Source organism: Pseudogymnoascus destructans (assembly GCF_001641265.1).
Source record: "Pseudogymnoascus destructans isolate 20631-21 unplaced genomic scaffold scaffold_22, whole genome shotgun sequence".
NCBI classification, from domain to species: Eukaryota; Fungi; Ascomycota; class Leotiomycetes; order Thelebolales; family Thelebolaceae; genus Pseudogymnoascus; species Pseudogymnoascus destructans.
In genome coordinates this window covers 152,118-177,678 of record NW_020167541.1, presented here as the reverse complement: position 1 = coordinate 177,678, position 25,561 = coordinate 152,118, and the positions used below count along the sequence as shown (strand labels likewise).

Here is a 25,561-nt window from a genome sequence, read left to right as displayed (position 1 = left end):
GCTGCCACGTGGGGAGGAAGAGGGCGGCTGTGGGTGGACAAACTTGGTGGTGATAGATAGGGGGAGGGGGCACGGAGAGATGGGCAGACATGCACGAATGTTTTCATAGTTGTTGCCGTGGGAAGACCAAGGCACACGGACGGCTCCTCACAGACCTGTTGACACTCTCTGCTATGTTATGGAGGAGAAGCAGCTAATTCCCCTACTGCACTATGGAAAGGGTGATAAACAAGTTTGCGTGAGCTGGAGATGAGTCTCCTTCGTTGCCCCCACCCCCCTTGGAGAAATACAGAGTTCTTATGATGTCTAAGCAAGTCTATAGATGTTCATTCCCTTTCTCCACCCTACACTACCCCTTTTCATTCCCGAGTTTGCCCACACCCGCTGCAACTGTCCAACCGCACGCAGCTGCTCCCACCCTCGCCATCTTGCTTCTATTGCTATAGATGCGCGTATAGATGCAATTGCTACTCTCACAGTGAAAATGTGGTTTGTACTTGCTAGGTGCTGCTGTAGCTGTAGTTTGTGCTCGCGCTGTTGGGGTTGTGGTGGAGATGTGGTGGCACCCAACTCTGCCATTTAGACACCGCGCCGCAATAGAATAATGGCCATATAGAGAGTCAGACAGAAATATCAATAAAGCCCCATCCATCCATCCACCCTTTCATCACCTTGGAATCTCTTTCGTCCAAAGACAATTGACACATCACAGGCCCACAAAGACACACATCCACATCCACATCCATATCAGCGCAACAAAACACGAAAACGGCCAAATTCTAAACCTCATATCACATCATATTATTTTCTTCCACTCCCCTCTACATCTCATCAAGAAATTCTACCACAACACAGTCCCCTTTCTTTCCTCCTTCCATTCCTCCTTCCGTTCCTTTCCATCATTCCTCCCTCCCTCCTTTCTTTCTTTCATCACCAACAACCACAACCACCAGCGACATCATAAACCACCACCACCAACATTCCAACATTCCACCCTCCAACATTAAAAACAAAGAATTACAAAAACAGAGCAACAACAACCGCAAATAATAATGAAAGAAGATTTTCGATCTGATCAGCGAACAAAATGATCCTCAAAAAAAAGCTAAGATGGCGAATATCATCCATCGGGGACATGGGGCAAAAAATCAACCATCTACATCAACCCCCCCGCCACAATCCCCATCCCCCCAACGCCCCCCCAGCGCCCCCCCCAACCCCCATCATCCCCCCTCAAACTGCCCCCAATCTCCAACCCTTCCTCCACAATCTCCAGCCCCCCCTCTTCGAGCCCCATCAAACTCCCATGCCTCGCATGATGCGACACAACAGGGTTCGAGTGGCCAGGGTGCGAGGAGGAGGAGGAGATGTTATCGAGATTAGCCGCCACCTGCTGCTGAAGGGACGAAAGCTCGTCCTCGCCTTCGTAATCCTCCTCCTCCTCGTCGTCTTCGCCGGAGAGGGAGGCGTAGGCGCCGCCGTCGCTGGAACCGTCGCCGCGTTCGTGGGTGCGTCTGTGTCTGTTTTTTTATTAGCTGAGGCTCCTCGAAAAACAAATCCTCCCCCCCGCTTCACTAACCCCCCAAATCGGGAAAGCTGACTGACAAAAGGGTAGATTACAGGAAAAAAAGGAATACTCACTGCGCAAGATTATCACTCCTCGAAAACGCCTTCCTACAAACCCCACAAACATACGGCCTCTCCTGCGTATGCGTCCGCACATGCCTTTTCAGGTGCTCTAACCGCTTAAACAGCCTCCCACAAGTCGGAATCGGACACGAGTGGCTCTTCTGCGGATACGGGCTCCCGAGCTCCATGATCGTCGCGCTCCGAGCCCTGCGCACCGCGCCGCTGACGCCGACATTGCTGCCGCTGGCCGTCACGCTGCCGCCGCGCCGGCTGTCCAGCACGCCGTTGGATTTGGAGGTGGACTCGAAGTCGGGAGAGAGGTCGGTGGTGAAGTCGTGGTGTAGGGAGAGGGGGTGCACGCTGCCGTTGCTGGAGCCGTCGGGGGTGCCCGTGCGAGAGAGCACGAGAAGGTCCTTATGGTGGTGCGCCATAGCGTGGGCAGGGTAACTCAACCTCGGTGACCTAGGCTCTACATCCTCCGACACAGGGTCCACAGAATTCGAGACCGAGCGACGGAGATCGCTAGGTCTGTGAGGAGGGTGGGAAGTAGTCCGCTGCTGCCCCCCCTGCGCCGGGGTAGGAAGCGCCGACAATCCCGGCGGAATCGACGATCGCCGTCTCCTCTGCTTATAAGTCGCCGACCCCTCAATAACCGAGTACGACGCCCCATACGGCCTCGTGTACGCCGGCCCGGGGAGCGACGTAGGCGGCATCGACATCATCCCGTGCATATGAACCATGTGCTCCGGAATCGCCGAGTACAACCCCGTATCCTCATTCGCGATATACGTCGGCTCGGGGCCCATCCCCGACGCCTGTGGGGGGGTGATCGGCTCGAACGACAGGCCGCGCGAGGTGTAGTCCTCGTAGTGCGACGACACGAAGGAGGGCGCGGGGGAGTACTCCATCCCGTAGGCGGGCATGGAGGCGTGGCGCTGGTGGGTCTGCGTGAGCGGGACGCCGTTCTGGTTGTATTGTAGCCGTCCGAAGTCGTGCTCGCGCTTGACGACGTGTTGGGCCATGGTGGGCATGTTCATCTGCGCGTAGGCGAGGTGCTGGGACATGTCGTCTTGCATTGGCATTGCTTGTGGGATCATCTGGGGTGGGGGCATGGAGTCTATGGCGCGCATGACGGGGGAGGTGGATTGAGATTGCGAGTAGGATGGCTGATGTTGTCGTTGTTGTTGCTGGTGCTGTTGCTGCTGCTGCTGTTGTTGCTGTGCGGAGAAGGACGACGAGTTGGCCTGCTGCGCCTTGGTGAGCTGCTCAAACAGCGACTGCGAGGAGTCAAACTCAAACGACAACGCGGGCTCGTTGGTTGCCATGGTCGTCGCCTCCTGGCCCATCTTCTCGCGCTTAAGGTCGCGCTCGAGCGCGTCGAGGAAGAGGCGGTCATGCGGGACGCTGTACCAGTAGAACACCTTCTGCTTCTTCTGCGTGCGGATGCAGTTGTTCTTGTACAGGAAGTCGAGGAAGCCGCTCTTGGGCTCCTCGAGCGACGCGTCGGTGCCCGACTTGAGGTTGCGCAGGTCGGAGAAGATGCCCTCCTCGAACTTCTTCGAGTTCTTCACGGGCCGGCCGAAGGCTTGGAAGCGGAACGAGAGGCATCGTACGATGTCGGTGCCGGAGATGTGGAAGAGGTTGTTCCTGGGGGGGAAGGGTTAGTTGGGTTTTCGCTGTTAGGCGCCTTGATGGATCACTCACCACAACACACACGACACGTATTCGCCGGTAGGTAATAAAAAGCGTCTAATGTACTGATCGGACGTCCAGTCAACCGGTGCCGAGATAAGGAAATATTTGACTACATCGCATTAGTCGGAGTTGCTCGGCATCATCACCACTCGCGAAGCCGTCGCGGATTCGGAAACTCACGATTATCAACCTGCTGCAACGCAACCTGCGCATCCTGCGGCAGGCTCTGCTGCGCCTCACTACTCAACATGAACGTCTCCGGCTTCTGCGGCGGCGCCATCGATGCATGCGCATGATGCTGGGGATACATCATGTGCGCCATGATGCGCGAGGTTCGAAACGCCGACCTAAAACGGCGCGCGTGTGCGAGGGCTGGTTATCGACGTCGACGTCGGGTGGTGGTTCGCGGTTGAAACGACTACGGCGTGGAAGAGCAGCGGCGCGGCGCGGCACGGTGTGAAGCGCGCGCGGTGTCGTGTGTCGTGTCGTGTTGTATTGTGTTATTGTGTTGGACAGTTGTGGTGTCGATGGTGCGGAACGTGTTTACGCGCGGTGGACCAATCGCTCTTCTCAGTCTCAGGACCAGCCTCAAGTTTCGATAGCGATAGCGATGGCCAAAAGAAACGGATGTGTGTGTGGGTGTGTTGTACTTGTTTCGCGCTCGGCGGGGTGAGGTGAGGTGTGAAGCGTATGCTGTTGCGGAGGAGTAGCGACGAGGTCAACTCGGGGCTGCTATTCAAACTCGACTCTGGGGACGGTGTGTTTTGCAAAACCCGCTGGGTCTTGGGAAGGGGGATGGGCGAGGGCGGTTTCGTCGAGCGGGTGTGAGATGATCCGCGGCTGATGAGGGCGACAGTGCGTTGATTCTGTTTTCTCCGCGATATGTAACGCGCAGATGCTTTCGCGATTGACGGTTGGTAGTATTGGATGGGATAGATGGTGTATGAAGATGCTCGCCTGCGACGTTTTGGAAGTGGGGTAGTAGTGCTGTAGGGGAAACGGGAGATGAAGCAGAAAAAGAGAGACTGGGAGATGCAAAGGAATGCAAAGAATGGGATGCAAAACGAGAAGGGAAAGATGGATGAGGGAGGACGAGGAAAGCGTCAGATGGGTTTGAGGATGGGGGGGGGTGTATGGTGTATGGGGAGGGGGGGGGATTTAAAGGGAGGTGGTAGGGATTTGGGGGGGGGGGGTGTGTGGATGGATGGGGATGTAGGATGGGGATGTAGGATGGGGGTGTGGTGGTGGTAGGTGTGGTGGTAGTGGTGTGTGGTGTTAGGTGTGGTGGTAGGGTGGTAGGGAGAGGGTGGTAGGGAGAGGGTGGTAGGGAGAGGGTGGTAGGGAGAGGGTGGTAGGGTGAGGGTGGTAGGGAGAGGGTGGTAGGGTGAGGGTGGTAGGGTGAGGGTGGTAGGGTGAGGGTGGTAGGGTGAGGGTGGTAGGGTGAGGGTGGTAGGGACTGTGGGTGGTGGTAGGGTGTTAGGGTGGTAGGGTGTTAGGGGATGGGTAGGTGGTAGGTGGGTGGTGGGTGGTGGGTGGTGGGTGGTGGTAGGTGGGTGGTGGGTGGTGGTAGGTGGGTGGTGGTAGGTGGGTGGTGGTAGGTGGGTGGTGGGTGGTGGGTGGTGGTAGGGTGTTAGGGGTGGGGGTAGGTGTTAGGGGTGGGGGTAGGTGTTAGGGGTGGGGGTAGGTGTTAGGGGTGGGGGTAGGTGGTAGGTGGGTGGTACAGTAACAACTGTAGAGGGTGTTAGGGGGGTGGTGGTAGGGCGGTAGGGGTGGTGGTAGGGCGGTAGGGGTGGTGGTAGGGCGGTAGGCGGTAGGGGTGGTGGTAGGGCGGTAGGCGGTAGGGGCTGTGGCTGTGGCTGTTAGGGGTGCCCGAAACACGGAAGACGGAGAAGAAAGGAACTCGCTCCCATCAATCACCCAACCACGTGCCCCCCCCATCCATCTATACTTACACCCAACCACGTGCCCTCCCCCCCTCCTCCAATCCTCACCACAGCAAAAATACGTACCTTTGTCCCAGCGACACGCCCATATCTAGCGTCTTGGCATCATCCACATCCCACACCCACGCCCCCCCCTGCCAAACGCCCCACCAAGACGAAACCCGTGGACCAATGCGAACACCCCACTCCCACTGCCACTCCCCGTCCGTGCCTGCCAAGAAGGGGTTTCAGATGAGCCGCTCCGTGCGTCCCATGCTCCTGTGAACCTGCATCTAGACCTACGATGATGCATGGAGCTTTGTCTGGTTTGTTTATGGCTATTTGTGGAGCTTGCTGTACGGATCGGGGGAGCTGGCCCGGGGGGGGCCTGCGTTAGCTCCAGGGGAGTGCATAGGCAGGTCCATGTGGGCAGCTGGGCAGGGGGGAATGGATGGATGGATGGATGGAGGGATGGATGGAGGGATGGATATCGATTAAACGGTGGGGAATGAACGGCGTCTCCGATGTTATGCATATGATGCGTGGTGGTATTTATAGATTCGCCCCCCCCCCCCCCCCTTACATGTCAGTGTGTGTGTGTGTGTGTGTGTGTCTGTGTGTCTGTGCGGCGAGGATATCGGAGTTTCTTCCTGTCCAGAGGGGGGGCGTGCATTTGGGTGTAAAAGAGTTTTTCACGTTAATGCTAACCACTAAACCTAATATAATACAGAGATCTTACTAATACGATACACGGTTCTGATATCCTTGCACCGATGTCGGGGTTGGTAATCAAAATCACCAGTGAAGCCGGTGATCCTAGTGCAAAGCCCCGAGTGCTGTTCTTGGCTGTTGGCTGATGGGTTGATAGAGGGGCGGATGGATGGATGGATTGATAGGTGGAGGGGGATAGCGAGGACGCGTATCGGCACCCAGGCAGCGGCGAGGCGGCTCGGTGTGCGTGATCTCCTTTCTGTCCATCCTTCTGCCGCCCGTTTGTTCACCGAGAGTGTGTAGAGAGGGTGCTCGTTACCATTGCACCTCAGAAGTCGAGAAGGGGACGTTCTCGTGAAGTGATACTGATATTAAAGCTAGTGATGAGGGTTTCTACTCTTTAGTTTCAAATCAGATACATAGCTAGGTTATTAAAGGAGGAGGGATATAATTTTAATATTATCGGATTTGAATACAAAAACGCTTTTTGTATTACCATCCACTCATAGAAGGGGGGTATACCTGCAATGAAGGATCTATATAGCTGTATTCTTTCCTCTTTGATACCCGGGGGGCTATTACACACTCCTATAACGGTATCACATCCATAATCAAATACACTAGCCCATACATGTAGGCGTCAGCTTTAATCACTTTTTGGTTAATAATAATACTAAATAGGTCCCGGTTATGCTCTTTTTATATCTAGATATTTTATATTTTATAGGTTTTTTTTAACTGCAATATAAAAAATCACATCTCGAGCAATATTAAATCTTCAAATGTCTCTTTAATTTATAATCGCTATAAACATCCACAGCCGCCATAGTGTCTGCGGGCTCATCCTAAAGTCTGGGTAACTGACTCTTTAAAACCACATACTCCGTACTCCCCCCCTCTTCTCATCATCTCCGCATCTCACCCTCACTTCCCCCTCCCCCTCCCCTTCCCCCTCCCTCCCTTACCCCCTCTACTCTTCGGCCCCTCAATCTCCCTAACCTCCTGTTTACTAATCCTCAACGCCCCCCCCACAAACCTCCCCACCCCCGGCGCCCCCACATCCCCCCTCCCCCCCCCCTTCCCCGCCCCCCCTCTCCTATCCCTCTCCTTCACCTTCCCCCCCATCCTCTCCAAAATAATCCCACCCTCCCTCGCCCCCTCCCTCCTTCCCCTCTCCCTCTCCTCCGCCTTCGCCGCTATCCCCTTACGCATATGCATAGGCATCTTCGCCTGCACGAATAACGATCCCTTGCCGCCGAGGGCTTGGATCCGGAGATCGGTCGCGCGGTGCCGGTTTGTGCCTTCGAGGGTGTGGGTTGTGTGCGAGGAGGTGGTGGAGGAGGTGAGGAGGTGGGATTCGGTGAGGAGGCGGTGCAGGGCGAGGTCGTTGGCGGTGTTGTCTTTGTCGGTGGGGTCGGTGGGGGTGGGCGTTGTGAGGGCTGTGGTGGCGGTGGAGGAGGAGGGAGGGCGGGCGGACTGGGGGGTGTTAGTTGGATTCTTGCTTTGGTGTTTGTTCATAGTCGTTGCTGGCTTTGGGATGGTGGGAGGGGTTGAGGTGGTAGAGGGCGGAAAGACGCCGGAGGGAGAACGTACCATGAAAGCTTTCAACTCTGCCTTTGACATCTTCGGCGCTGAGGCGGTAGAGGTATGTTCGACAACATCAACTTTCCGCCTCTTCACGCCGTCATCCTCATCGCTGTCTTCCTCATCGCCATCCTCGCTATTCCCAGAAAGCCCACCACATTCTTCATCTTCGTCCTCATCCTCTTCTACCACGACCGCACCCTTCTTCCCACCCTTCATCTCCTTCACATCAGGTAGCGGCTTAAACCTTGCCTCGAAATGCCGCCTAAATATCTCCGCCGCATCGAGCTCTTCCTCTTCCCCTTCCCCTTCCTCATCCTCGTCCTCGTCCTCGTCCTCGTCCTCATCCTCGTCGCTTGACCTCTCATCAACCTCTTTCGTCGCAGACTCCTCCTCTAAAACTCGAATTTTCCTCGCCGATACACCCTCCTCACGCTTCCGCTTCGTAGACACACTCTTAGCCATCGTTTTCGCTGCCATTGTCGTGATATGCTAATCGCGAAATAAACTCGTCGTCTCGAACATTGCCTCAAGGCGCTACAAATTATTTTTCTCAGCCTCGCGTGCACGGACCCTTCCGTCGCCGGCCCTCCCCCTCCACCACACCACCCCTCCTCCTCGCTGTGCCAATTCCCGATTCCCAGCCACAAAACATAATTACACGGCACCTAAAATAAAGGCAGGCACAATGACCCGATTCCGCCCCTGCATCGACCTCCACGCCGGCGCGGTAAAACAGATTATCGGCGGTACGCTGTCTACTTCCTCCCCGAACACGCTGAAGACGAACTTCGTATCGACCCTCCCCGCGGAACACTTCGCGAAACTATACAAGGAGAACAGATTAGATGGGGGACATGTCATAATGCTTGGACCGGGGAATGAGGAGGCTGCCACGCGGTCGGTGGCGGAGTGGAGGGGGGGGTTACAGGTTGGAGGCGGGGTGAGGGGGGATAATGCTGCGAAGTGGATTGAGAGGGGGGCGGGGAAGGTGTGTTTATTTTCCTTTTGCGATGGGGGCTGCAGGTGTTGATATGGATGGTTTGTGAGGGAATGAATGGCTAATGGGCGCAGGTGATAATAACATCGTACCTCTTCCCCTCCGGCGCCTTCTCGCAGGAGCGCCTCGACGAGGTGCTTGCTGGGCTGGGTGGGGACAAGGAGAAACTCGTTATTGACCTGAGTTGTCGCCGAAAAGATGGGACGTGGTTCGTGGCTATGAACAAGTGGCAAGATTTGACAGATATGGAGATCACTGAAGGTAAGCCTCCCCCTCTACCGTCTCCCTCCCCACCACTCCCCCAACCCCCCCGACAACCCAGACAACCAAGCTAACCCCAACCCCAACCCCCCAGAATCAATCAAATCCCTCGAACCCTACACCTCTGAATTCCTCATCCACGCCGCCGACAACGAAGGCCTCCAACGCGGCATCGACACCGACCTCGTCCGCGCCCTCGGCTCCTGGTGCTCCATCCCCGTCACCTACGCCGGCGGCGGACGCAGCATCGCTGACCTCGAGCTCGTCAAGAGCTTGAGTGGCGGGAAGGTCGATCTCACGATTGGGAGCGCGCTGGATTGCTTTGGAGGTGCGTTGCCGTTCGAGGAGTGCGTGGCATGGAATCGGAAGCAGGAGTCGGAGGAGGGGAAGTGATGAATCTGGGGTGAAGGGTTGGAAAGGCGCTTTTGGGTAGAGGTGGGGGGGTGGGAAAAGCCTGGATGTTTATAGAAGAGGGAGATTTATTTGGGTATAAGTGCTATAGAGTAGGTCACTACAATAACTCAAAGCGCTTGACAATGCAGTATATTGCATGCTAGCTCGCTCGGTCGCTCGAATTCTTCTATCTTGGTATGAGTGCTACTAATACAATTCTCAGAACCAAAAACCAAAATTACGTTCGACGAATACCATATCGCTGCCTAATAAATACCACAAGGTTTTCACTACCCAGCTATTATTGGAGTCACGCACCAACTGTCCAAGATGATCTATTCGCGTTTGGCTCTACAATCCACACTATAATAACCGGCCTTTACCCTTTTCAAGAGATGGACAGCGACGAAGTCATTAAACGCTACGAGGCTCACGAGTGGCCCGACTTGACGGGAGTACTGTGTGGAGAGATAATTGAGCAATGCTGGCGGTGCGAATTTGTTTCTGCGAAGGAAACAACGCCATTCAAGAGAAGATGAAGACGAGTAAGATTGATATTCCCTTCCTGGCTCTACAACCACAGCTAAAGAGTGCTACTTTAGTTGACAAATTGGAGACATCCTAACAACAATCTAGCCGTCTCACCACAGACTTCTCCCACCAAACCAGCATTCAAGCACCACCCCCCCCAACCGCCTCCCATCCCCTCACCGCCCTCGCCTCCTCGAGCTGCACACACCACCACAGCGCCTCCTTCGCTTTCCCCTCCATTCTCGCATCCTCATACGCCCTCGCAAGCCCAAACCACGCCTCACTATCATTCCACCCCCCTCCAAGCTTCGTCAAGCGATCCAGCAAGCCGTGTGCGCGATCACGCGCCGCCAGCCTGTCGAAGAGCGAGAGCTTTGTTGTAGGCGGTGCTGGGCCCTGAGAGGGCGGCGGAGGCAGCCCGAGAGGTGTCGAGGTGGTGGAGGTATGGGTTGATGGCTTGTGCGAAGTGGAGGTTGCGGAAGCGGAAGCTGAGGGCGGCGTGGCGATGGTGGGGATGGAAGGTGGATAGACGAGGGTCTCGGACGAGATGTCGAGGAGGATGTTGGAGAGTCCTACGATGGCGGCGGGGTGGTCGGGGAAATGGGTCAGTGCGGACTCGAAGTGTGATAGCGCCACGAATGGCCATGATTCCGCGAGGGAGACTTGTCCGCGCTGTGAGGTGTTAGCAAGGTGTTTTGTTTGAATCGGGGTTAAGACTTACCTCCGTACACACGTCCGCCCAGAGCTCCTCGACGCTCTTCCCTACTCCCCACTCGCGTGCGTCAACAAGAAGCTGCCCGCTCGCATCGCGCAGGATATCCTCCTCCAGCCCTTGGACGAGCTCGCTGGCGGCTTCGATGGAGACCTTGGCATCCTCATACTGCTCTGCGCGGCGATAGAAGCCGGATATCAGGAGCCAGACGCGCACTAATATCCCAATGTGGTGTCGTCGCGATTTACTCGGCGGCAAGCGCGTTGCCGGGCTGCTGAAAGGCAATAATGAATATGACTTCAACGGCTTCGTACCCTGTCCGTTAGGTCGAGAAGCCTCTTGCGCCTGTTGAGATGTGCTATCAACTATTTTCGTAGGCGAGATCTCCCCGTCACTCGCTGGATTCGACGTCGCTTTCGAGGTAGCTACATTCTGATTCCGGATGCTAGCGTGGCTCAACTTATGGGCCAATTTGTCTCCTTTGTTGGTCTTTGTTGAGGGGTGCTGGCTCCGCCGAGTGAGTTTTGCTGACGCGCCACTCTCTCCTGTCAGCTGGATCTTTGGAGCCGCGGTTGCAGTTGTTTGAGAGGTTGGTGGCCGGGAAGCAGTGCTTACGTTTTCGGTCGTAGATGAGGCAAACGTCGTGGCACCAGGTGCATCGCGGTTGGAGCGTTTTGAGCGTCCAAATATGCTGCCTTTAACGCTGCGAAGAGTGCTAGTTCCGGTGGCCGGAGAGATTTGCTGCGACTTCCTTGGACTGGCAAACGGAATTTGGGTCTGGCCAAAAAGCCTTGAATAGAGACTTAGAAGCTCTTCAGTCCCGTTGACGGCGACGTCTGGCCCGTCTTGGATCTCGATAAGAAGCAACTGAGACATTTTGACTTCTATAATTGCCTCCTTCTCATAGTCGTCCATATCGTCAATAGCCGAACTGTGCTTTTCTTGCATGCCATTCAAATGCTCGCTCTGGTAGTCTTCTTCCCTCTCGCCGAAAAGGGCTTTTAGGTCGCCAAATTGCTTAAAGGCGCCCTCGCAAGCATGGAATGCTTCCGTAAATTGCTCTTTTGCGCTGAGCAACAGCGCTAGTAAATGCCACAGCCGTATTAGAGACCTCTCTAGGGCAAATTTGGCAGGGTTTGGGGCTTTGTCGGCATTTCGTTGTGGTGCTAACGCAACTCCAACAATCTGGATGGCCTCTCCAATCTGTCGTCTCTCTGAAAGGACCAATGCAAGTGCAAATAGGGTATCAACGTCATCAGTGCATTCGTACTGTGGTTTCAGCGCTGTTCGTAGATTCGTGATAGCTTTCGTTTGGTATTCAGGTCGTGATTTCGCATCAGGAGTCAATCGTGCCCACTGAGCATTACTTATGCCAATTGCACGCCAAGCGTGCGCATACACATGAGGTGAGACTGTGGACGTTTCCGCGGTGGTACCATTCCCGAGCAGCTTTTTGTTACCAATTGTAACCCCGCTAGAGTCGCCATTGGTCAACTCCTCCTGGCTATGTGACGGGTCGTGCTGTTCTAACCATGACTCGAAAAAATGGGCAAGTTTCTTTGCTTTCTCAGCCCCGGCAAGCCCTCCAAACTGGCAAAGAGCCCTTATACACTTGGATGCCGTGACTAATACATCCTCGTTGCTGTCCAGTGAATGTTCTGGTTCTCCTGTCTTTTGCACCCGTTGTTTCCCTTTATTGACAATCTGAAAGTATGTGTCAAAGGCTTTGAAGGCTAGTTCAAAGTCGGCGAGAGCTAGATGGACTGTGAAGAGGCCTCGTAGAATCTGGGTTGAATGGAACGTTTTTGTGGCGGCCCTGTAAAGGATTTCGAGCACACTACGGCTGATGCCAACTCTCCCACCAGATCCGAGATCGTGCTCATCCCAACAGCTGCCACACAGCACCGCCCAGTTGCCTAATACAAACTCAACCAATTCCTCAATCTCTTCGCTACTTTGTTCCGCCTTTGGGAAATGCGCCTCTTTGAGAAGTAGAGATTCATACCGTGCTTCCACTCGCGCCAATTCACCTCGCTGTATGATCCTCATTCCATGGTTGTTGGTGGTTGCCCCCAGGGCAGTGGATGGGTATGGCAGGTCGCTTTGGACAATAAACGAAAGCGTGGCATAATATTCCTTCCAAATCAGCCGTCTCGGCACGTCCGCTTCCGTTGCATATCCCCCAACTGCCGCCGTCGACGAGCTCGCCAGTCTTTCCCAGAAATCCGCCCATGCTCGGAATGCCACCAAGGTCTCTGCCTCCATCCTCGGTGAAGCATTGCTCTTTATGGACTGGCTCGTGATTAGGCAGAACTTTGTCAACAGTAGCTCCGTCCACTTGCGCAGCTCCAAGGCTTTTTTCAATTCCGACGCCGTCGCAGAAACTATGGGCATCCCCGATTCGAATACCTCAATCGCATCGCCCAGCGACCTAGACCTCTCTAGGGCCACGCCTTTTATGTATATTGCCTTCAAAGCGCAGGTGCGCGTCCATCCCGATGCTTGTTTTGAAGTGCCGTCGAGCAGCGAGAAATCCCCTTCAATGTTTTTCGGCAGTCGCAAGGCGGCAAGCTCTGGTTCGCCGAGCGCCCAATGCACCCATCCAAGAGCGACCCGAGCCTGGAAGACATCTTCGGGGTGGTTGTGCTCCGCATCGATGGCTCCGATAAGGGGAGGTACATATTGGACGAGACTTGAGATCTCTGGGTTCGTGCCTGTCGAGGGTTGGTGCTTTATGGCTTGTTGAACGGCATGTGTAGCATTCGCGGCGAGTGTAAGACCTATCTAGAGCAATCAGTAAACGAAGTTCAAAACGTGGACGTCGCAATGAACGGGCGCAAGGGGGGCTACTTGGGGCCTTCACGTACATGCTCGGGCAGGGGCGTGTTTGCTGAACTTGCGAACCAAATTCGGAACTGCCTCCCAATCACCATCACATTGTGCCTGATCGAGCTGCTGGATATACTTCACAGCCTTCGACTGATCTGGGCCCTGGGGTTTCAATCAGTATAGTCTTCGTTTGCTGGCCCCGCTCGATATTGACCTTCGGAATTGAATCTTACCCCCATTTTGGACGGATTACTGAAGCAATGGAGTTCCAGACAGATCCTCGGCCAGAAACATTAACACAAAACAACACAACAGTTAAACATTCATTCTGGTCGACACCCAATGGAATCTACGTCAATGGCCAAGTTAACGTACGGTCCATCTCGGGACCTGTTTCGCGACGATCTGAATTCAAGCCCAGGTAAGTAAGCATGCGGCCAATCAGAGAGAGCTGGCCCAGAAATTAATTTATTCTGAATTATGTACCGAGGCTGGATCCCGTGCAATTGAAACTGCAGCGAAAAGCGAAAACTAGGAATCTAGGTCTGTTTTTGGAGACAGAGAAGAGTCATTACAGGTGAATAAATAGACACGGCCGTGCTTGTTATATACTACGAACGATACAGCCAACTCCGAGAAGCAGAGAAGCAGAGAAGCATCAGATGTCTATCCCACCCGAGTTACGGGTGCTGAACCACCAGCTCTCCACTGTTCCGGCCGCCCAGTTGCCTCAGATAACACCTCTTCTCCTGCGGAATGTACTGAGGTGCCAGGGACCTTTATCGTCGCCGTCTACGAATGCTGCCAAGGATGATTCGTCTGAGGCATCTGCTGTCCACACGCTCAAAAGTCACGTGTCCAGATTATTATTTGGCAAAAGCGCAGAAGGAAGATTCGCAGCGATAATACTGGCCAAAGGTATCATTGACGTCGGCGGATGGGAAGTTCTACGAGGGGCTTTGAAATGGGTGCAAGGGCTGTTGGCGATATTGACAGTAAGCAAATCTACGACGTTTTTGATCCAGACGACTGACATTTTTGTAGAAGCCAGATCCTGCCGCATCAAAGAGACTATGCATCATTACATTGACAAGTATATTTGTCAAGACGCATCAGTATCAGAGCATCGTCAGAGAGATCACTACGCCACATCTGTCACCTTTTGTGACGTCTTGCCTTGCCTCCGTCTCCTCAAAGTCCACCGGCAAGGTATTGGAGGTTCCGGCATCTCTTACAGAGTCTGTGTTGGACGCCTTTTCTACGCTGATGCCTAGACATCCTGCAATCTTCCGACCTTTTGCCAACCAGATTAGGCAAGTGACGAGAGTGTATGTGGCACCTACCTTCTGTGATGCATTCTTCGTGCCCGAATCTCTGAAAGAGTCCGCCCGCTCTCTCGCCGTATTATTGCATCAGACAGCGCCAAAAAACACCAGCGGAGAAGAATGGGGCAAAAACGTCCGAGAGCTTGTCAAGGAAATTCATGCCACGACAGATCAAGTTTATCGTGCTGTTGTAGAGGATTGGGAGTCTGCTGCTGGGTACGTTCCACAGCCGATTGATGTCAACGAGGAGCTTCATGGCGGTGGGAAATCAAAGGATGACTATCCAGCCTGGACTGGGATCGACTCTGGGTTGGAAAGGCTTCAAGGCTTACTTGGTTACCTGGAAGAGCACTTCAGACACCACACGGCGACCGCTGTTACTGTGCCTCTCGGTATTATCGACGACCTCCTCACTAGGCTGATGTCCATTGCCGCTCCCCAGCCATCGAACAATGGATCAGGCCAGGGTTCCATGCGACTCCACCCGGCAATCTCTCGTGAAGAGCGAGAAGGTTTATGGTCCGGTCTACCGCAAACCTACGTCGGAGTCATGGAAGTGTATGGAATCCTCATTGAGCGTCTCCAGCACAATTTTACGTCTCTAGCGCAAGGTTGCCTTGAGCAGATTACGTGGACCTTCCGATCAGGAAAACAGGATGAGCAATACCGCTCAAAAGCCTACGACGTCATTGCAACCATTTTACCACTATGTGCATCGGGCCTTCCAAAACCTTCCATTCATAGAATGACGTCGGTGATAGTTTCCTGCTGCAAAGAGTTACGTACTGTCGACGAGGTGGTTCCCGCTATAGCGCTGAAAGACAGTAGCGGAAAGGCTATTTCCAATGGCGTCGCCAATGCGGACAGTTTTCTCAAAAACAAGTCAATTCTGTCATCTACTGACGTGCACGATACGGCAGTTGTTAGAAGCGCCAAAGCGCTCCTGCCACTATTCTTCACACTTATTCCTCAGCAACACCTTGAGGCATATACACGAGCTGAGCTAGATAGGACAGCCATTCTATCACACCACAAAGAAGCAATGCTGGCTAGCGTTCTGAGCCCATTCTTGGGGCGGAATGAAAAGAGTTTACCTAGCATTCTTCCGCACCTTTGCCGGGCATATCCGCGAGATGCCGCTGTGGAGGCGCTACTGAGGCCGCGACTGCCTGTTATCCGCCAATCTGGGCCTGTAATGGGTGCGCCGCTCGAAGAGCAGCTTGTCGAGGACGACGATGTAGCGATGGGTGATCTGCAGCCAGTGGACGAACAAGAAGAGCTCTCCGAGAATATCGTTAATGCCACTACGACATCGATATCAACAAGCAACGATGCTACTTCTACTGATGCTGCGATCGCGTCAACCAATACGAGGGAACCAGAGACTAACCATTGGGGGAATATCGCACCGGATAAGGTTTACGCTAGGAAGGACCCACAAAATAAGGATGTGGCGGCCCCTGCCGCTAGCATTAGCGAGGGTACGTCAAGGGTCGAAACAACGTCACGTACAACAGTACAGTCCACGACTACAACTGTGGATGTTGTCGAGGAAGAGGACTCTGATGACGAGTCTGTGCATTTGGAGGCTGGTCTGTCTGATTCTGAGGAGGAGGAGGAGTAAAATATGGGCTTCATGGTGTGATAATGGTATATTACTTGTTACATCTCGCTGAGATACAATGTTGTACTTTTGACATAATTATTACCGGAACGCTCCTTCCTTACCTGTGACTTAGAGTGATGACTAGTTTGCCTAGTCAACTGTACGTTTGTACCTTCCTTTGCTATTATCTACTAGAGCCAATTTGCCTAATCAACCGTACGTTCGTACCTTCCGTTGCTATTATCCGACTATATTCGCTCCATCGTAATTGCCTTCTCACGTCAATCTTGACACTTTTACCTTCCGCCGTCGATATGTTGCCTTTCTTCCATTACTTTCCGCCATAGCTATTGTAGTTATGGTTCTCATAATGAACCTTGGCCATATGTGAAAGCTAACATTCCATCTGTACCAAGTTACCATTACTTGGAGGTCAGCCGCCAGAAAGTGTTCAACAAGCTCTCGACAGAGATGTAGAACGCTCTTCTCAACACTAAATTCGTACCTAGCGGTACCAAAAGTTCCAGATGCTTCCTGTCTCCCGCAATTGTTAAGATTTTAGCGTCAACCTGGAGCGATTGGCCATCAACTCTAGGTCGGCAGCTGGGAATTGAGCCCATAAGGTTTCCAACAGTGACCTAACAAGAACGCCCATCAACACTAAAACAATCGTCCAGAAGCTTCATATACCTGCCAATTGTGAACGATCATGCGTTCTCTTGATGCAAATAACGCCAATCCGAGGCCAGCCGCCAGAACTAGCGTTCAAGAAGCTTCTGATAAATAGTCAACTCCATGACGACGACGCTAGATGTCTGACTCCTCTGTTAGCATTGATGTCAATGGTGCTCTACTACTGCCTGGAGCCATTCAACGCAGTATCACCTGCCAGAAGTAGCGTCCAAAAAGCTTCTGGTGCCGTATTAACTCTCCTGACGACGCCGCCAAATGCCTGACTCCTCTGTTAGTGTATGCTAATGGTGCTCTCTCACCGATTGAAACCATTCCACGCTGTATCACCTGCTCCTCGCAGTAACTTTTTAGTCTGCTTCCCAAATACCTATAATAGTATGGCCCTTTTCGCCCTCCCCCCGATTTGCTCTTCCCTCCTACAACACCAGTCACACACAGCTTCCAGGGCCACCTTTGCACATCTCAAGCACAACGTTTGTTCAAAGCTAACTTACGTTTGTTCAAAAGCTCACTTGAACACCCACCTTGTCAAAGTACAAGATCTTGCCAAAGTACAAGAACCCTACATTCTGAGGAATAGATCAGCACGTCCGCTGCATCACCCAGTCATCTACGAGAGATACTGGATTTTTAAGTCTTGAATTTGTGTCTGACACAGAAAATTGTGAATAACAGTAGAAGGCCCCTGGCAGAAGTGAGTACTCCTATCACATATATATGGACTATGGACTTGGATTCTAACTCACAGGTAGAGCTGTGTGTCCACTGGTGTCGGTATCACTGATATTGGATATCCATCAAAGATACCAGAGGTCCTCAACGACAAAGTTCGGAAGGACCCTCCTGAGTGACTACTGTCAGGTTAACAGTGCCTGTCGGTTAGTATCTTTATCATTTTGACTCTGAACATGGCACTGATAAATAGCCCAGTCTCTCTTTCAGTCACTCTACCGACGTCCAACTAAGGAGTAAGTCCCCCCAGTAACTGACTTTGCGGCCCCGAGCTAACTTCAGTAGCAATGCATTCCAAGTTGAACACAGTCGCTCAGGCACAGATGGCGGAATCCAGACTCCAAGCTGCCGTGATTGAGGCCACTGAGCAAGCAACAGCCTCTCGGCCGAGCGAGACTGCGTCGGTATTCAACATCCCGCCAGCGATGCCTCTCCAAGGTGCAAAATCCTGTGTCCAAGGCCTGCCCGTCCATGAACTCTATCCCATAGAGGTTTATAATAAACAACACTCTGTTGAGCAAACTGTAGCTCCAGGGCTCGAGCAGTCTGAGTTCGGAGAAGGAAGTTCCGGCGGAGAAGAGGGACAAAACATTGAGCCACAAATGGCTTCGATCATTGGTGAGTGGCCCTACAAGGCCCGGAAGTCCGCGAAAAATCCAATTCCAGCCATGATCGAAAATGGCCAGGCTCGCGCCATTGCTGGAGAAGATACCGCTCGCCTCAAGGCAGACCAGAGAACGGCCGATGAAATCTACGGCACCGACGGCCCGGTGACCGAAGGATCACATCCACACACATTCTCGGTGCAGTTCCTGGAGCATGGCCTCGCAATGGACGCAGATTTTATGGGAGTGCGTAGCTTCCAAAATTGTCTGGAATGCTACGTTGCTGGAGAGGCGCCAGTAAAGCAGCGTTCTTCTCACAGACCTGTTGACACTCTCCAACGCATCGGGGAGAAGAACCCAATTCCTCCACCGCACTACCCAAGAGATGATAAAAAAGTTTGCGCAAGCTGGAGGTAGGTGACCCCCTCTCGTTACCCCTTGTAGAAATACCGAGTTTTCGGCATGTCGGTTGAGTTGCCGAAGACCTCCTTGTTTCTCATACAAGCGTATGAATGACTGGACAGAGACATAGACTAACAAGTTGCAGACATGAGATCAACTCAAAGTGGGTCAGCCACGACGAAAGAGTCTACAGACTCACAAAAGCCAAAGTCAGAGCATACGTCCCAGAAATGCCAACAGAAAATTGGTACACCCTCCTTGCCACAATCCACCATGATCACGGGCACCAGGGTCGGGACGCAGTCTTCGAAAAAGTCAAATCGATCACCCCGAGTATTTCCAAAGGCTTTGTGGCCGCGTACGTCTCATGCTGCTGCTTACAGAGGAAGTCATCCCCTCGTAAGGACAAGAACGTACGCGAAGCCTTTGCCGGACAGGAGCTTGCAAAGGCCGGCAAGCCCTCGAAGGGCAAGAAGAGGGCGATCGCGGAGGCTGACCCCGAGTCTCCGTCTCCAGCGGCCAGAAGGCCGAGAGCGCATTCCACCGAGCCAGCCATGGTGAACGCCGGTGATGAGCAAGATCCGTCCTTGCGAATTGACTATAGTCCGCCCCAAATGGGTGTGGAAGTAAGTACCCATCCTCCAATAACCATATGAAAAACACCGACTTACTGTAATGCAGTTCCCAATTGCCATGGCAGACCCATACCGGGATGTCGCTGGCCCGGTTGAGAACCACAGGGAGGTGATCGCGCACCAAGCCGCTCCGTATATCCCGGAAGGTCCGAACAATGCTTTGGCCTTCGACGTGGCGGGTATCGCAGCAGTGGCTCCTGTTGCTCCCGGGTCAGAATCGACCCAAAACGACTCTTGGTCTCGGCCACAGGACATGTACGGATCGGGTGCCGAAGAATGGCAAGGTGATGACAGCGATTGGCTAACGCAAACTGCCTCTGATGTGTCGGGGCTCTCAAGCTTGGGCGGGAGCTTCCACACTGATGACGCGGCGAGAGAACAAGCCTCGCAAGCTACGATAGACCCACGCTTAGTAAGTCCCCATTCCGCCAAAGAGAATTAACTGACCTAACATTTCAGTTGGCACTTCCTGCACCACAAGGAGACAATACCAGTCGCCTGCAGCCGAACGACAATGACGCTGGGCTATCGTTGGGCCTTGTGAGTTTTACCACCTTAATTCCGAAATGCCATTACTGACAGCATTTTCAGGAGGACCCATCTGTTGATACAAACGGCAGTCTCTCAGATGCGGAATTCGGCCAGTTGGTGGAGGACATGTCAGAATGGGATCTGACTGAATACCCGTTGGATCCTAGTGCATAGTCGCCGATTTTACATTTGCGGGAGTTTAGAAAGCGTCAAGCACGGAAAAAGAAAAACGGATATACCCACGAGAGGAAATGGCAACGGAGTTTTAGGAGTTTTTGAAGTTTTGTTGTCTTGTTTTTTGTCATGCCTCCCAGAGGCCGCGGGGGTTTCTGAGGGGATCATGTGCAGCGGGACGCCGTTGCATGTGACCCCTGAAGACACTCCTGCACAAGTGCGTCCCTGAGCATAAAATACAAAGGGAGCGAAAGCATAAAATGCTATCCTTTGAACGTTGTTGGAGATTTGTACCATGGGGGAGTCTCTGCGGAGAACCTGTCGAGCGATGACCTGGGGCATGAAATGCAACAGGGGTTAGAGCATAAAATGTAATAACTTAACCACTAATATTGAGGTATTATGACGTGAACTTGCTTCGTGACTGTGAATAGAAGACCCTGAGATCAAACCATGCTATCAGTTGAACTTCATCAGCAGGCTCACAGTAAGGCTCGGTGGCATGGTGCTTGACATTGTATGGACAATAAGAGTTAGTGAACCAGCTGAGTTGACAGATAACAGTGAGACTCAAATGAGAAAGGCAAAGTATTCACGGTCATAAACATGATGGAGAAGACAGTAACAAAAGCAAGCAAGCACTACATTGGCTTAATATAAAATCATTTGACAGAAGTGATGCACACTCAACGACTATAATCCTGGATGCTTTCCTGTAGTTGCCTTAGCTTCCTTTCGTAGCATTGCCCTGAATACTAAGTCCGTGTGAGGAGCTTAATACCGGTTGGGTTCTCTGCCGCCACTATCTCCTCCTAAAATTAATGCGAGTTGTAACCGACATCGCTGGCCCGCTGCCCGTGCCACGCCTCCTTACCAACTTGCCAATGGCCCCCATAAGGCCTACCCGATGTACCTCTACCCGAAAACACCAAATCAACAAAAGCTCCCTCCAACTCCCAGCTATGCACAATTCTTCATTGACACTTCTATACAGAGCCGGGCGGTTAATAATTCCCATTGCTCTTCGTAGGCGACGCATGGGCTTTGACACCCGGCGTGTTTTGAATCTCCCCGAGAACTTTGCTTCCTTTCCCAACATCTGCTCGCAGATCCTCCTCTGGATCATCAATGAGATGATCCATAAAACTGACATAATCGTACTGTGGCATGCCTCGATCCTCCTGCAAGTCTGGCCCCTTATGTGCTGGGATTATCTTGGTTAACTTCTCAATGACGTCGTCAGGCACGAGACTATGTCGCAGGTCCATCTCTGTAACATAAGGCTTTCCATCAGCAACCTCTCGGAAACTCTGGAAGACTTGCTCGGCCGTGTTTTGATCCTCCGTGACGTCCACCATGAAGTTGATAAATTGCTCAAAAGTCACGTGGTCATGGCCGCGAGATGTCTCCAGGAAGTAGTCGTGCATCTCGTCCTCGCTAAATACCAGCCCAAGAGACGCCAGCGCGGCGCTAAATTCCAGCTCCTGGAGACTGTTGGAAGCATCACGATCGAAATGGCGGAAGACGCTTTCGAACTCCTCCAGCTGTATAGGTGTGAGGTTTGTCATATTTCGTGCCACCACTTGGTTGTCTAAGAAGGCCAGCTTCTTAGACACCGAACCCTTTACGAGGCCAAGTTCGTAGGAAAGCTCATCATATGTGTATGTCGTGAAGTCGTTCTCTTCGATGTTTGCTTCTTCACATTTCTGGTCGAGCTCGGCGATCGTCTCGAGATACGAGTCGAGGGGTGCCACGCTTTCATTTAGACGTTTGACATGCCTTAACTGATCTTCAACGTCGCCTTCCAGCCCCGAAACGGCAAGCTGCATAGCATTCAAAGCAAGTGCAAAGTCATTAGCCTTGTCCGCAAAAGTTCTCCTCAAGGCATTTTTGATGCTGGATGGAATGTTAGACCTGTAGAATCTTGAAGGTTGAAAGGTTTAGTCTTACTCTCTGATCGTTTCATTGATGAGCTGTCCCCTTGCCATCTCGGCCCTCATCAACACTGCCCATTCTTTCTCCAGCGTATCCAACCGGAGCTCCTGCGGTGGGTCGTAGGGCCGAAGGCGGTAGGTGCTCATCTTTGTCTTGATATTACCCAGCAACGCTGCCAGTTCGCTCTTCTCGGCCACCCACTCCCTCTTCTGTCCCCTTTTATACACACCAAACTCCGAAGATTGACTCTTTGCGTCGACATATGTGCCTTCAAAGTCAGCATCCTGCCAACTTTGACCTTGCTCTTTGATGGCCTTCAAGAGGGCTCGCATTCTCCGCTCAAATGCACTCTGCATCTCCCAGGCGCCTTGCATGCTGCTGACAAATTTCTCAACTCGCCGGCCTGCATTTTCAACCTTCTCCATTTGTGAGAAAGCATGAAACCAGTATGCGATGTACGTCATCAACGATCTTTCATCCGGTTTAGCGACGTCGCAGACGTCCTCTACGTCGAGAAGATCTGGTATACCGATCTCTTTGCTCGCGATATCAAAAGCTAGTTGCATATTCCCACGATGATCTTTCTTGTCCAGTGCGTCGTAGTCGATCAGATCTGGGCGATGGATATCCAGCAACGCACAGAATGCCAGCCCATCATTCCAGCTTGCACTGAAGTCCCTGACTTCCACTTCATCGTAACAGGCCGTTTTCCTTTGGCACCAGAGTAGCAAGCCTTCCTTCGCAGTCATACCCTCCTGGTTGATATCGGAGATTGTGAACCGTAGAATAAGAGTCCATATAAGCCCCAGTATAATTTTCCGGTTTCCATCAACCACATCTTCGGCGCCTATGTTGGTCATCTGAATTCCTTTCGATTTTATAAAGTCGAGCGAGAGGTTGGCATTTTCGAACCGTTGCACTCGTAGCTTTGGCTTCGCCGCATATCGGCCCAGGGACTCGCTGGAGAGACATTCGAGAAGATGGATAAGTATAACCTATGGTAGGTCTTAGCACACTGTAGTTGGATATTGACAGTTCGCAGCTTACACCGTCGCTTAGATCTTTCACCAAGTCCTTTACTTCGACCTCCCTAGCTGATATCTTGGCGTTCAGCCTGTATGAGGTACCAGTTAGCTAACCATACATCCAAGAAATCGCTCACTGCGCCCCGAGCCAGGGGTTGTATGTCAACGCACCATTTCGTGAATGTCTTCTGCTGCACGTTGATCCACTTATGCTGCTCTGCTGCGTACGCCATGACTGATCGGCTCCTGAAGGGCCCCCCTTATCATGAACTGCTCGATATTCCGCCTGTTTTCCTGCAATATTCGATCCGGCCTTTCGCTGCCTCGGTATCAAGCTTCCTTCCCCACGTATGGCTTGGCTGATATAGATTCGCTGGCGGCTGGTAACCTTTGTAAGAGCTTATTCGCGGGACTCGAGTTTGGTAGTAACGCACGACAGATACCGGCTTAGCAGTGAACAATAGTGAGCCTTATAGAATGTAACCTGAGTTTCGTAGTTATGTGGTTTTCTACATTCGTCGGCGTTGTTCGCAGTGTTTACTTTTGCGGTAGAAGTCGCCAGAGCAACGATACCTAATTGGCAGCCTCGCGATCCACATTTTCTAGCTGGACTCGCCATCATCGCATCGTTCCTAGCCAAACACATGAACGACCCTCCAGCACAGAGAAGCTGCCGAGTTCTTTACCACAATTTGGGACACAAAAGCCATACAAGGCCGATCACAACAGACGGTATTATGTTCACAGAAATGTCTTCATATAACACACTATTTTGAATCTGAATTGGATTTCTTTGTCCAAGATAAAACTAACTGCGTGCAACCGTCTACATTTCAACAATTTCATTCCTTTCAAAAGAGCCTGTGGGATATCCCCAATATGCGGTATTAAATCCAAAAGATAACAAATAATATCCAATTCAAACAGCCGTCTCAGGCGTTGGGCTGCTCGGATATGTAAAAGTATACCTACTCCGACCGCCGTCGTCCATTACGACGCAGGCCATCAGCAACTTGGATATAAACTAACACGCCATGCAGTAAATAGGCCCCGGTGTTGTCGATGGCATCTAACATTTCACGGTGGCCGGCTGGGCGTCACGGTACCAGTTTCGACGAGGATCGCCAAGGCAGGTCCCAACAGTCACCGAGGTGCCATATCCAGCTTCGCCCATTGCCTTGAGGATGTACTCTGTGAGAGAGTATACCGAATGGTAATGGATATCATGCTGGAGGATGAGGAAGCTGCTTTGACTCGGGGCGGCAATGGCGGCGTCCACGTTATGCATCGAGTTGTGGATCAACTCGGCGTCATTGTTCCAATAGTCAACGGTGTCGACGTCGAAATAGATGTTGTGGTAGCCCATCTCGTCGAGCTTCCTAGCGCAATTGTAGTCGCAGGAAATGTATGGTGGTCTCATGTAGGTTGGGATGATGCCAAGGATATTGCGGATGGCCATTTCGTTCCGGTACATTTGTCTGTCGAATTCATCTTCATTTACCCCGCTGAGGTCAGGATGCCCCCAGGTGTGACTGGCAATTTGATGACCTGAGTTATACATCCTCTGTGAGTAAGTTAGCATGAGTTACATTTTTTTTAGTCGGCGCTGGGGCATACCTTGATGATAGCTGGATAACCGGTCGAGCAGTCGTCGATTTCATGTACGCCATTATTATTACCAGCTATGGGAAGTCAGTGGGATATGACTACCATGATAGGGGCATTTTACTTACTGATGAAGAATGTCGCCTTGGCGCCGTACTCGTCTAAGAGATCCAGCAAGTCATCGGTATACGCAGATGGGCCATCATCAAATGTTAAAGCGACAACACCCATCTCGGTACAGTGCCGAATCTCTCCACTTCCTGCATATGGAACAGACCCGACCTTGCGTCTGGGAATTATCGAGGTCGTAGGACCCATTGACCGTTTGTGTATATTGGCGCTGGTATGCGGGGGATAGAGGGTGCCTGAGTTCTGGAACTTGGTGCTGTTACGGTCTCCGCAGTACGGCTCTTGGATGCCACAATAACTGCTCCATGTTAGCGTGATTAAAACGACGAGGAGAGGGATACCAACCCATAATCAGAGCAGCAAGAACCAATCTCGCAGCCACCAAACCCAGATCCACAACGTCCATAATCAAAGCCAACTGTGGCCATGTGCACGTTTACTCGGTTTCTTTGAGAAGTATATGTTCCATTGCTGACCGTGCTTCCGTTGGATGCGTCCCATGTATTGTTATATTCTGTTCCTGGGGTCGAGTCTATGGTCTCGTTGGATTCGAAGTGGTCGAAATTGTGAGGAAGGGCAACTGCGGCAATAGCCGCAAGCAAAACCGTGGCAGGATGCATTTTCACAGGAGATCGTATTGCTGTTTTATTGGGCTTTTACGGGCGAATGTGGATTTAATAAATAGTAATAGCAGAAGTTATATGACCTTTCATTCATATGAGAACTTCTGGGATGTGATAGACGCTTTCTCGATGAGTTACTTGGCACGACTACCGCTGTCGCGCTGGTTGGTGATGAAGCCGTGTACGGTGAAGAACAGGAAGAAGAGAGGAAAGAGGACAGGGAATGGGAATGGGAATTGGAATGGGCGGACTATCGAGGGCATTACGTGAGACA

General features: G+C 52.3%; 8 protein-coding genes across 8 annotated transcripts; 3 read left to right on the top strand and 5 right to left on the bottom strand.

The window, feature by feature from the left end:
* Window positions 1-1,156: 1,156 nt before the first annotated feature.
* Window positions 1,157-3,691, bottom strand: STE12 (homeodomain transcription factor ste12; the record flags this gene model as incomplete). The annotated part of the gene is made up of 4 exons (XM_024471343.1): window positions 3,505-3,691; window positions 3,334-3,433; window positions 1,642-3,276; window positions 1,157-1,520 (listed from the first exon to the last, which is right to left on the bottom strand). Exons 1-4 carry the CDS (start codon window positions 3,644-3,646, stop codon window positions 1,157-1,159), a joined length of 2,241 nt encoding a protein of 746 aa, XP_024320991.1. The 5' UTR covers window positions 3,647-3,691.
* Window positions 3,692-6,881: 3,190 nt separating this feature from the next.
* VC83_07777 (uncharacterized protein) lies at window positions 6,882-8,121 on the bottom strand (the record flags this gene model as incomplete). Its single annotated transcript, XM_024471342.1, has 2 exons — window positions 7,551-8,121; window positions 6,882-7,433 (listed from the first exon to the last, which is right to left on the bottom strand). Exons 1-2 carry the CDS (start codon window positions 8,019-8,021, stop codon window positions 6,882-6,884), a joined length of 1,023 nt encoding a protein of 340 aa, XP_024320988.1. The 5' UTR covers window positions 8,022-8,121.
* Window positions 8,122-8,170: 49 nt separating this feature from the next.
* HIS6 (Enzyme that catalyzes the fourth step in the histidine pathway) lies at window positions 8,171-9,195 on the top strand (the record flags this gene model as incomplete). The annotated part of the gene is made up of 3 exons (XM_024471341.1): window positions 8,171-8,532; window positions 8,616-8,802; window positions 8,897-9,195. The coding sequence occupies exons 1-3, from the start codon at window positions 8,230-8,232 to the stop codon at window positions 9,193-9,195; spliced, it is 789 nt and encodes a 262-aa protein (XP_024320987.1). The 5' UTR covers window positions 8,171-8,229.
* VC83_07775 (uncharacterized protein) lies at window positions 8,996-17,518 on the bottom strand. The gene is made up of 5 exons (XM_024471340.1): window positions 17,416-17,518; window positions 13,501-17,150; window positions 13,306-13,429; window positions 10,448-13,218; window positions 8,996-10,398 (listed from the first exon to the last, which is right to left on the bottom strand). The coding sequence occupies exons 2-5, from the start codon at window positions 13,504-13,506 to the stop codon at window positions 9,868-9,870; spliced, it is 3,432 nt and encodes a 1,143-aa protein (XP_024320990.1). The 5' UTR covers window positions 13,507-17,150; window positions 17,416-17,518; the 3' UTR covers window positions 8,996-9,867.
* VC83_07774 (uncharacterized protein) lies at window positions 13,930-16,216 on the top strand (the record flags this gene model as incomplete). The annotated part of the gene is made up of 2 exons (XM_024471339.1): window positions 13,930-14,262; window positions 14,312-16,216. The coding sequence occupies 2 exons, from the start codon at window positions 13,930-13,932 to the stop codon at window positions 16,214-16,216; spliced, it is 2,238 nt and encodes a 745-aa protein (XP_024320989.1).
* Window positions 17,519-17,742: 224 nt separating the features above from the next.
* On the top strand, window positions 17,743-19,970 carry VC83_07773 (uncharacterized protein; the record flags this gene model as incomplete). Its single annotated transcript, XM_024471338.1, has 6 exons — window positions 17,743-17,859; window positions 17,909-18,641; window positions 18,776-19,256; window positions 19,312-19,677; window positions 19,725-19,805; window positions 19,857-19,970. The coding sequence occupies exons 2-6, from the start codon at window positions 17,911-17,913 to the stop codon at window positions 19,968-19,970; spliced, it is 1,773 nt and encodes a 590-aa protein (XP_024320984.1). The 5' UTR covers window positions 17,743-17,859; window positions 17,909-17,910.
* Window positions 19,971-20,601: 631 nt separating this feature from the next.
* Window positions 20,602-23,464, bottom strand: VC83_07772 (uncharacterized protein). Its single transcript, XM_024471337.1, has 4 exons — window positions 23,102-23,464; window positions 22,953-23,019; window positions 21,921-22,900; window positions 20,602-21,866 (listed from the first exon to the last, which is right to left on the bottom strand). Exons 1-4 carry the CDS (start codon window positions 23,161-23,163, stop codon window positions 20,975-20,977), a joined length of 2,001 nt encoding a protein of 666 aa, XP_024320983.1. The 5' UTR covers window positions 23,164-23,464; the 3' UTR covers window positions 20,602-20,974.
* Window positions 23,465-23,999: 535 nt separating this feature from the next.
* On the bottom strand, window positions 24,000-25,284 carry VC83_07771 (uncharacterized protein; the record flags this gene model as incomplete). The annotated part of the gene is made up of 4 exons (XM_024471336.1): window positions 24,000-24,494; window positions 24,548-24,612; window positions 24,664-24,962; window positions 25,010-25,284. The coding sequence occupies 4 exons, from the start codon at window positions 25,282-25,284 to the stop codon at window positions 24,000-24,002; spliced, it is 1,134 nt and encodes a 377-aa protein (XP_024320986.1).
* Between the last annotated feature and the right edge of the window lie 277 nt (window positions 25,285-25,561).

What these genes read in the sequence shown, in the direction of transcription:
- VC83_07775 (XM_024471340.1), bottom strand. An exon ending in ACACGCCCCTGCCCGAGCAT is followed by an intron (nt 13,219 to 13,305) that starts GTACGTGAAGGC and finishes TGCTCTAGATAG; the next exon opens with GTCTTACACTCGCCGCGAAT. An exon ending in GGGCGGACGTGTGTACGGAG is followed by an intron (nt 10,399 to 10,447) that starts GTAAGTCTTAAC and finishes AACACCTCACAG; the next exon opens with CGCGGACAAGTCTCCCTCGC.
- VC83_07772 (XM_024471337.1), bottom strand. Translation starts at nt 23,163, where the DNA reads ATGGCGTACGCAGCAGAGCAGCATAAGTGGATCAACGTGCAGCAGAAG. An exon ending in CAGAAGACATTCACGAAATG is followed by an intron (nt 23,020 to 23,101) that starts GTGCGTTGACAT and finishes TACCTCATACAG; the next exon opens with GCTGAACGCCAAGATATCAG. An exon ending in ATCAATGAAACGATCAGAGA is followed by an intron (nt 21,867 to 21,920) that starts GTAAGACTAAAC and finishes CATTCCATCCAG; the next exon opens with CATCAAAAATGCCTTGAGGA.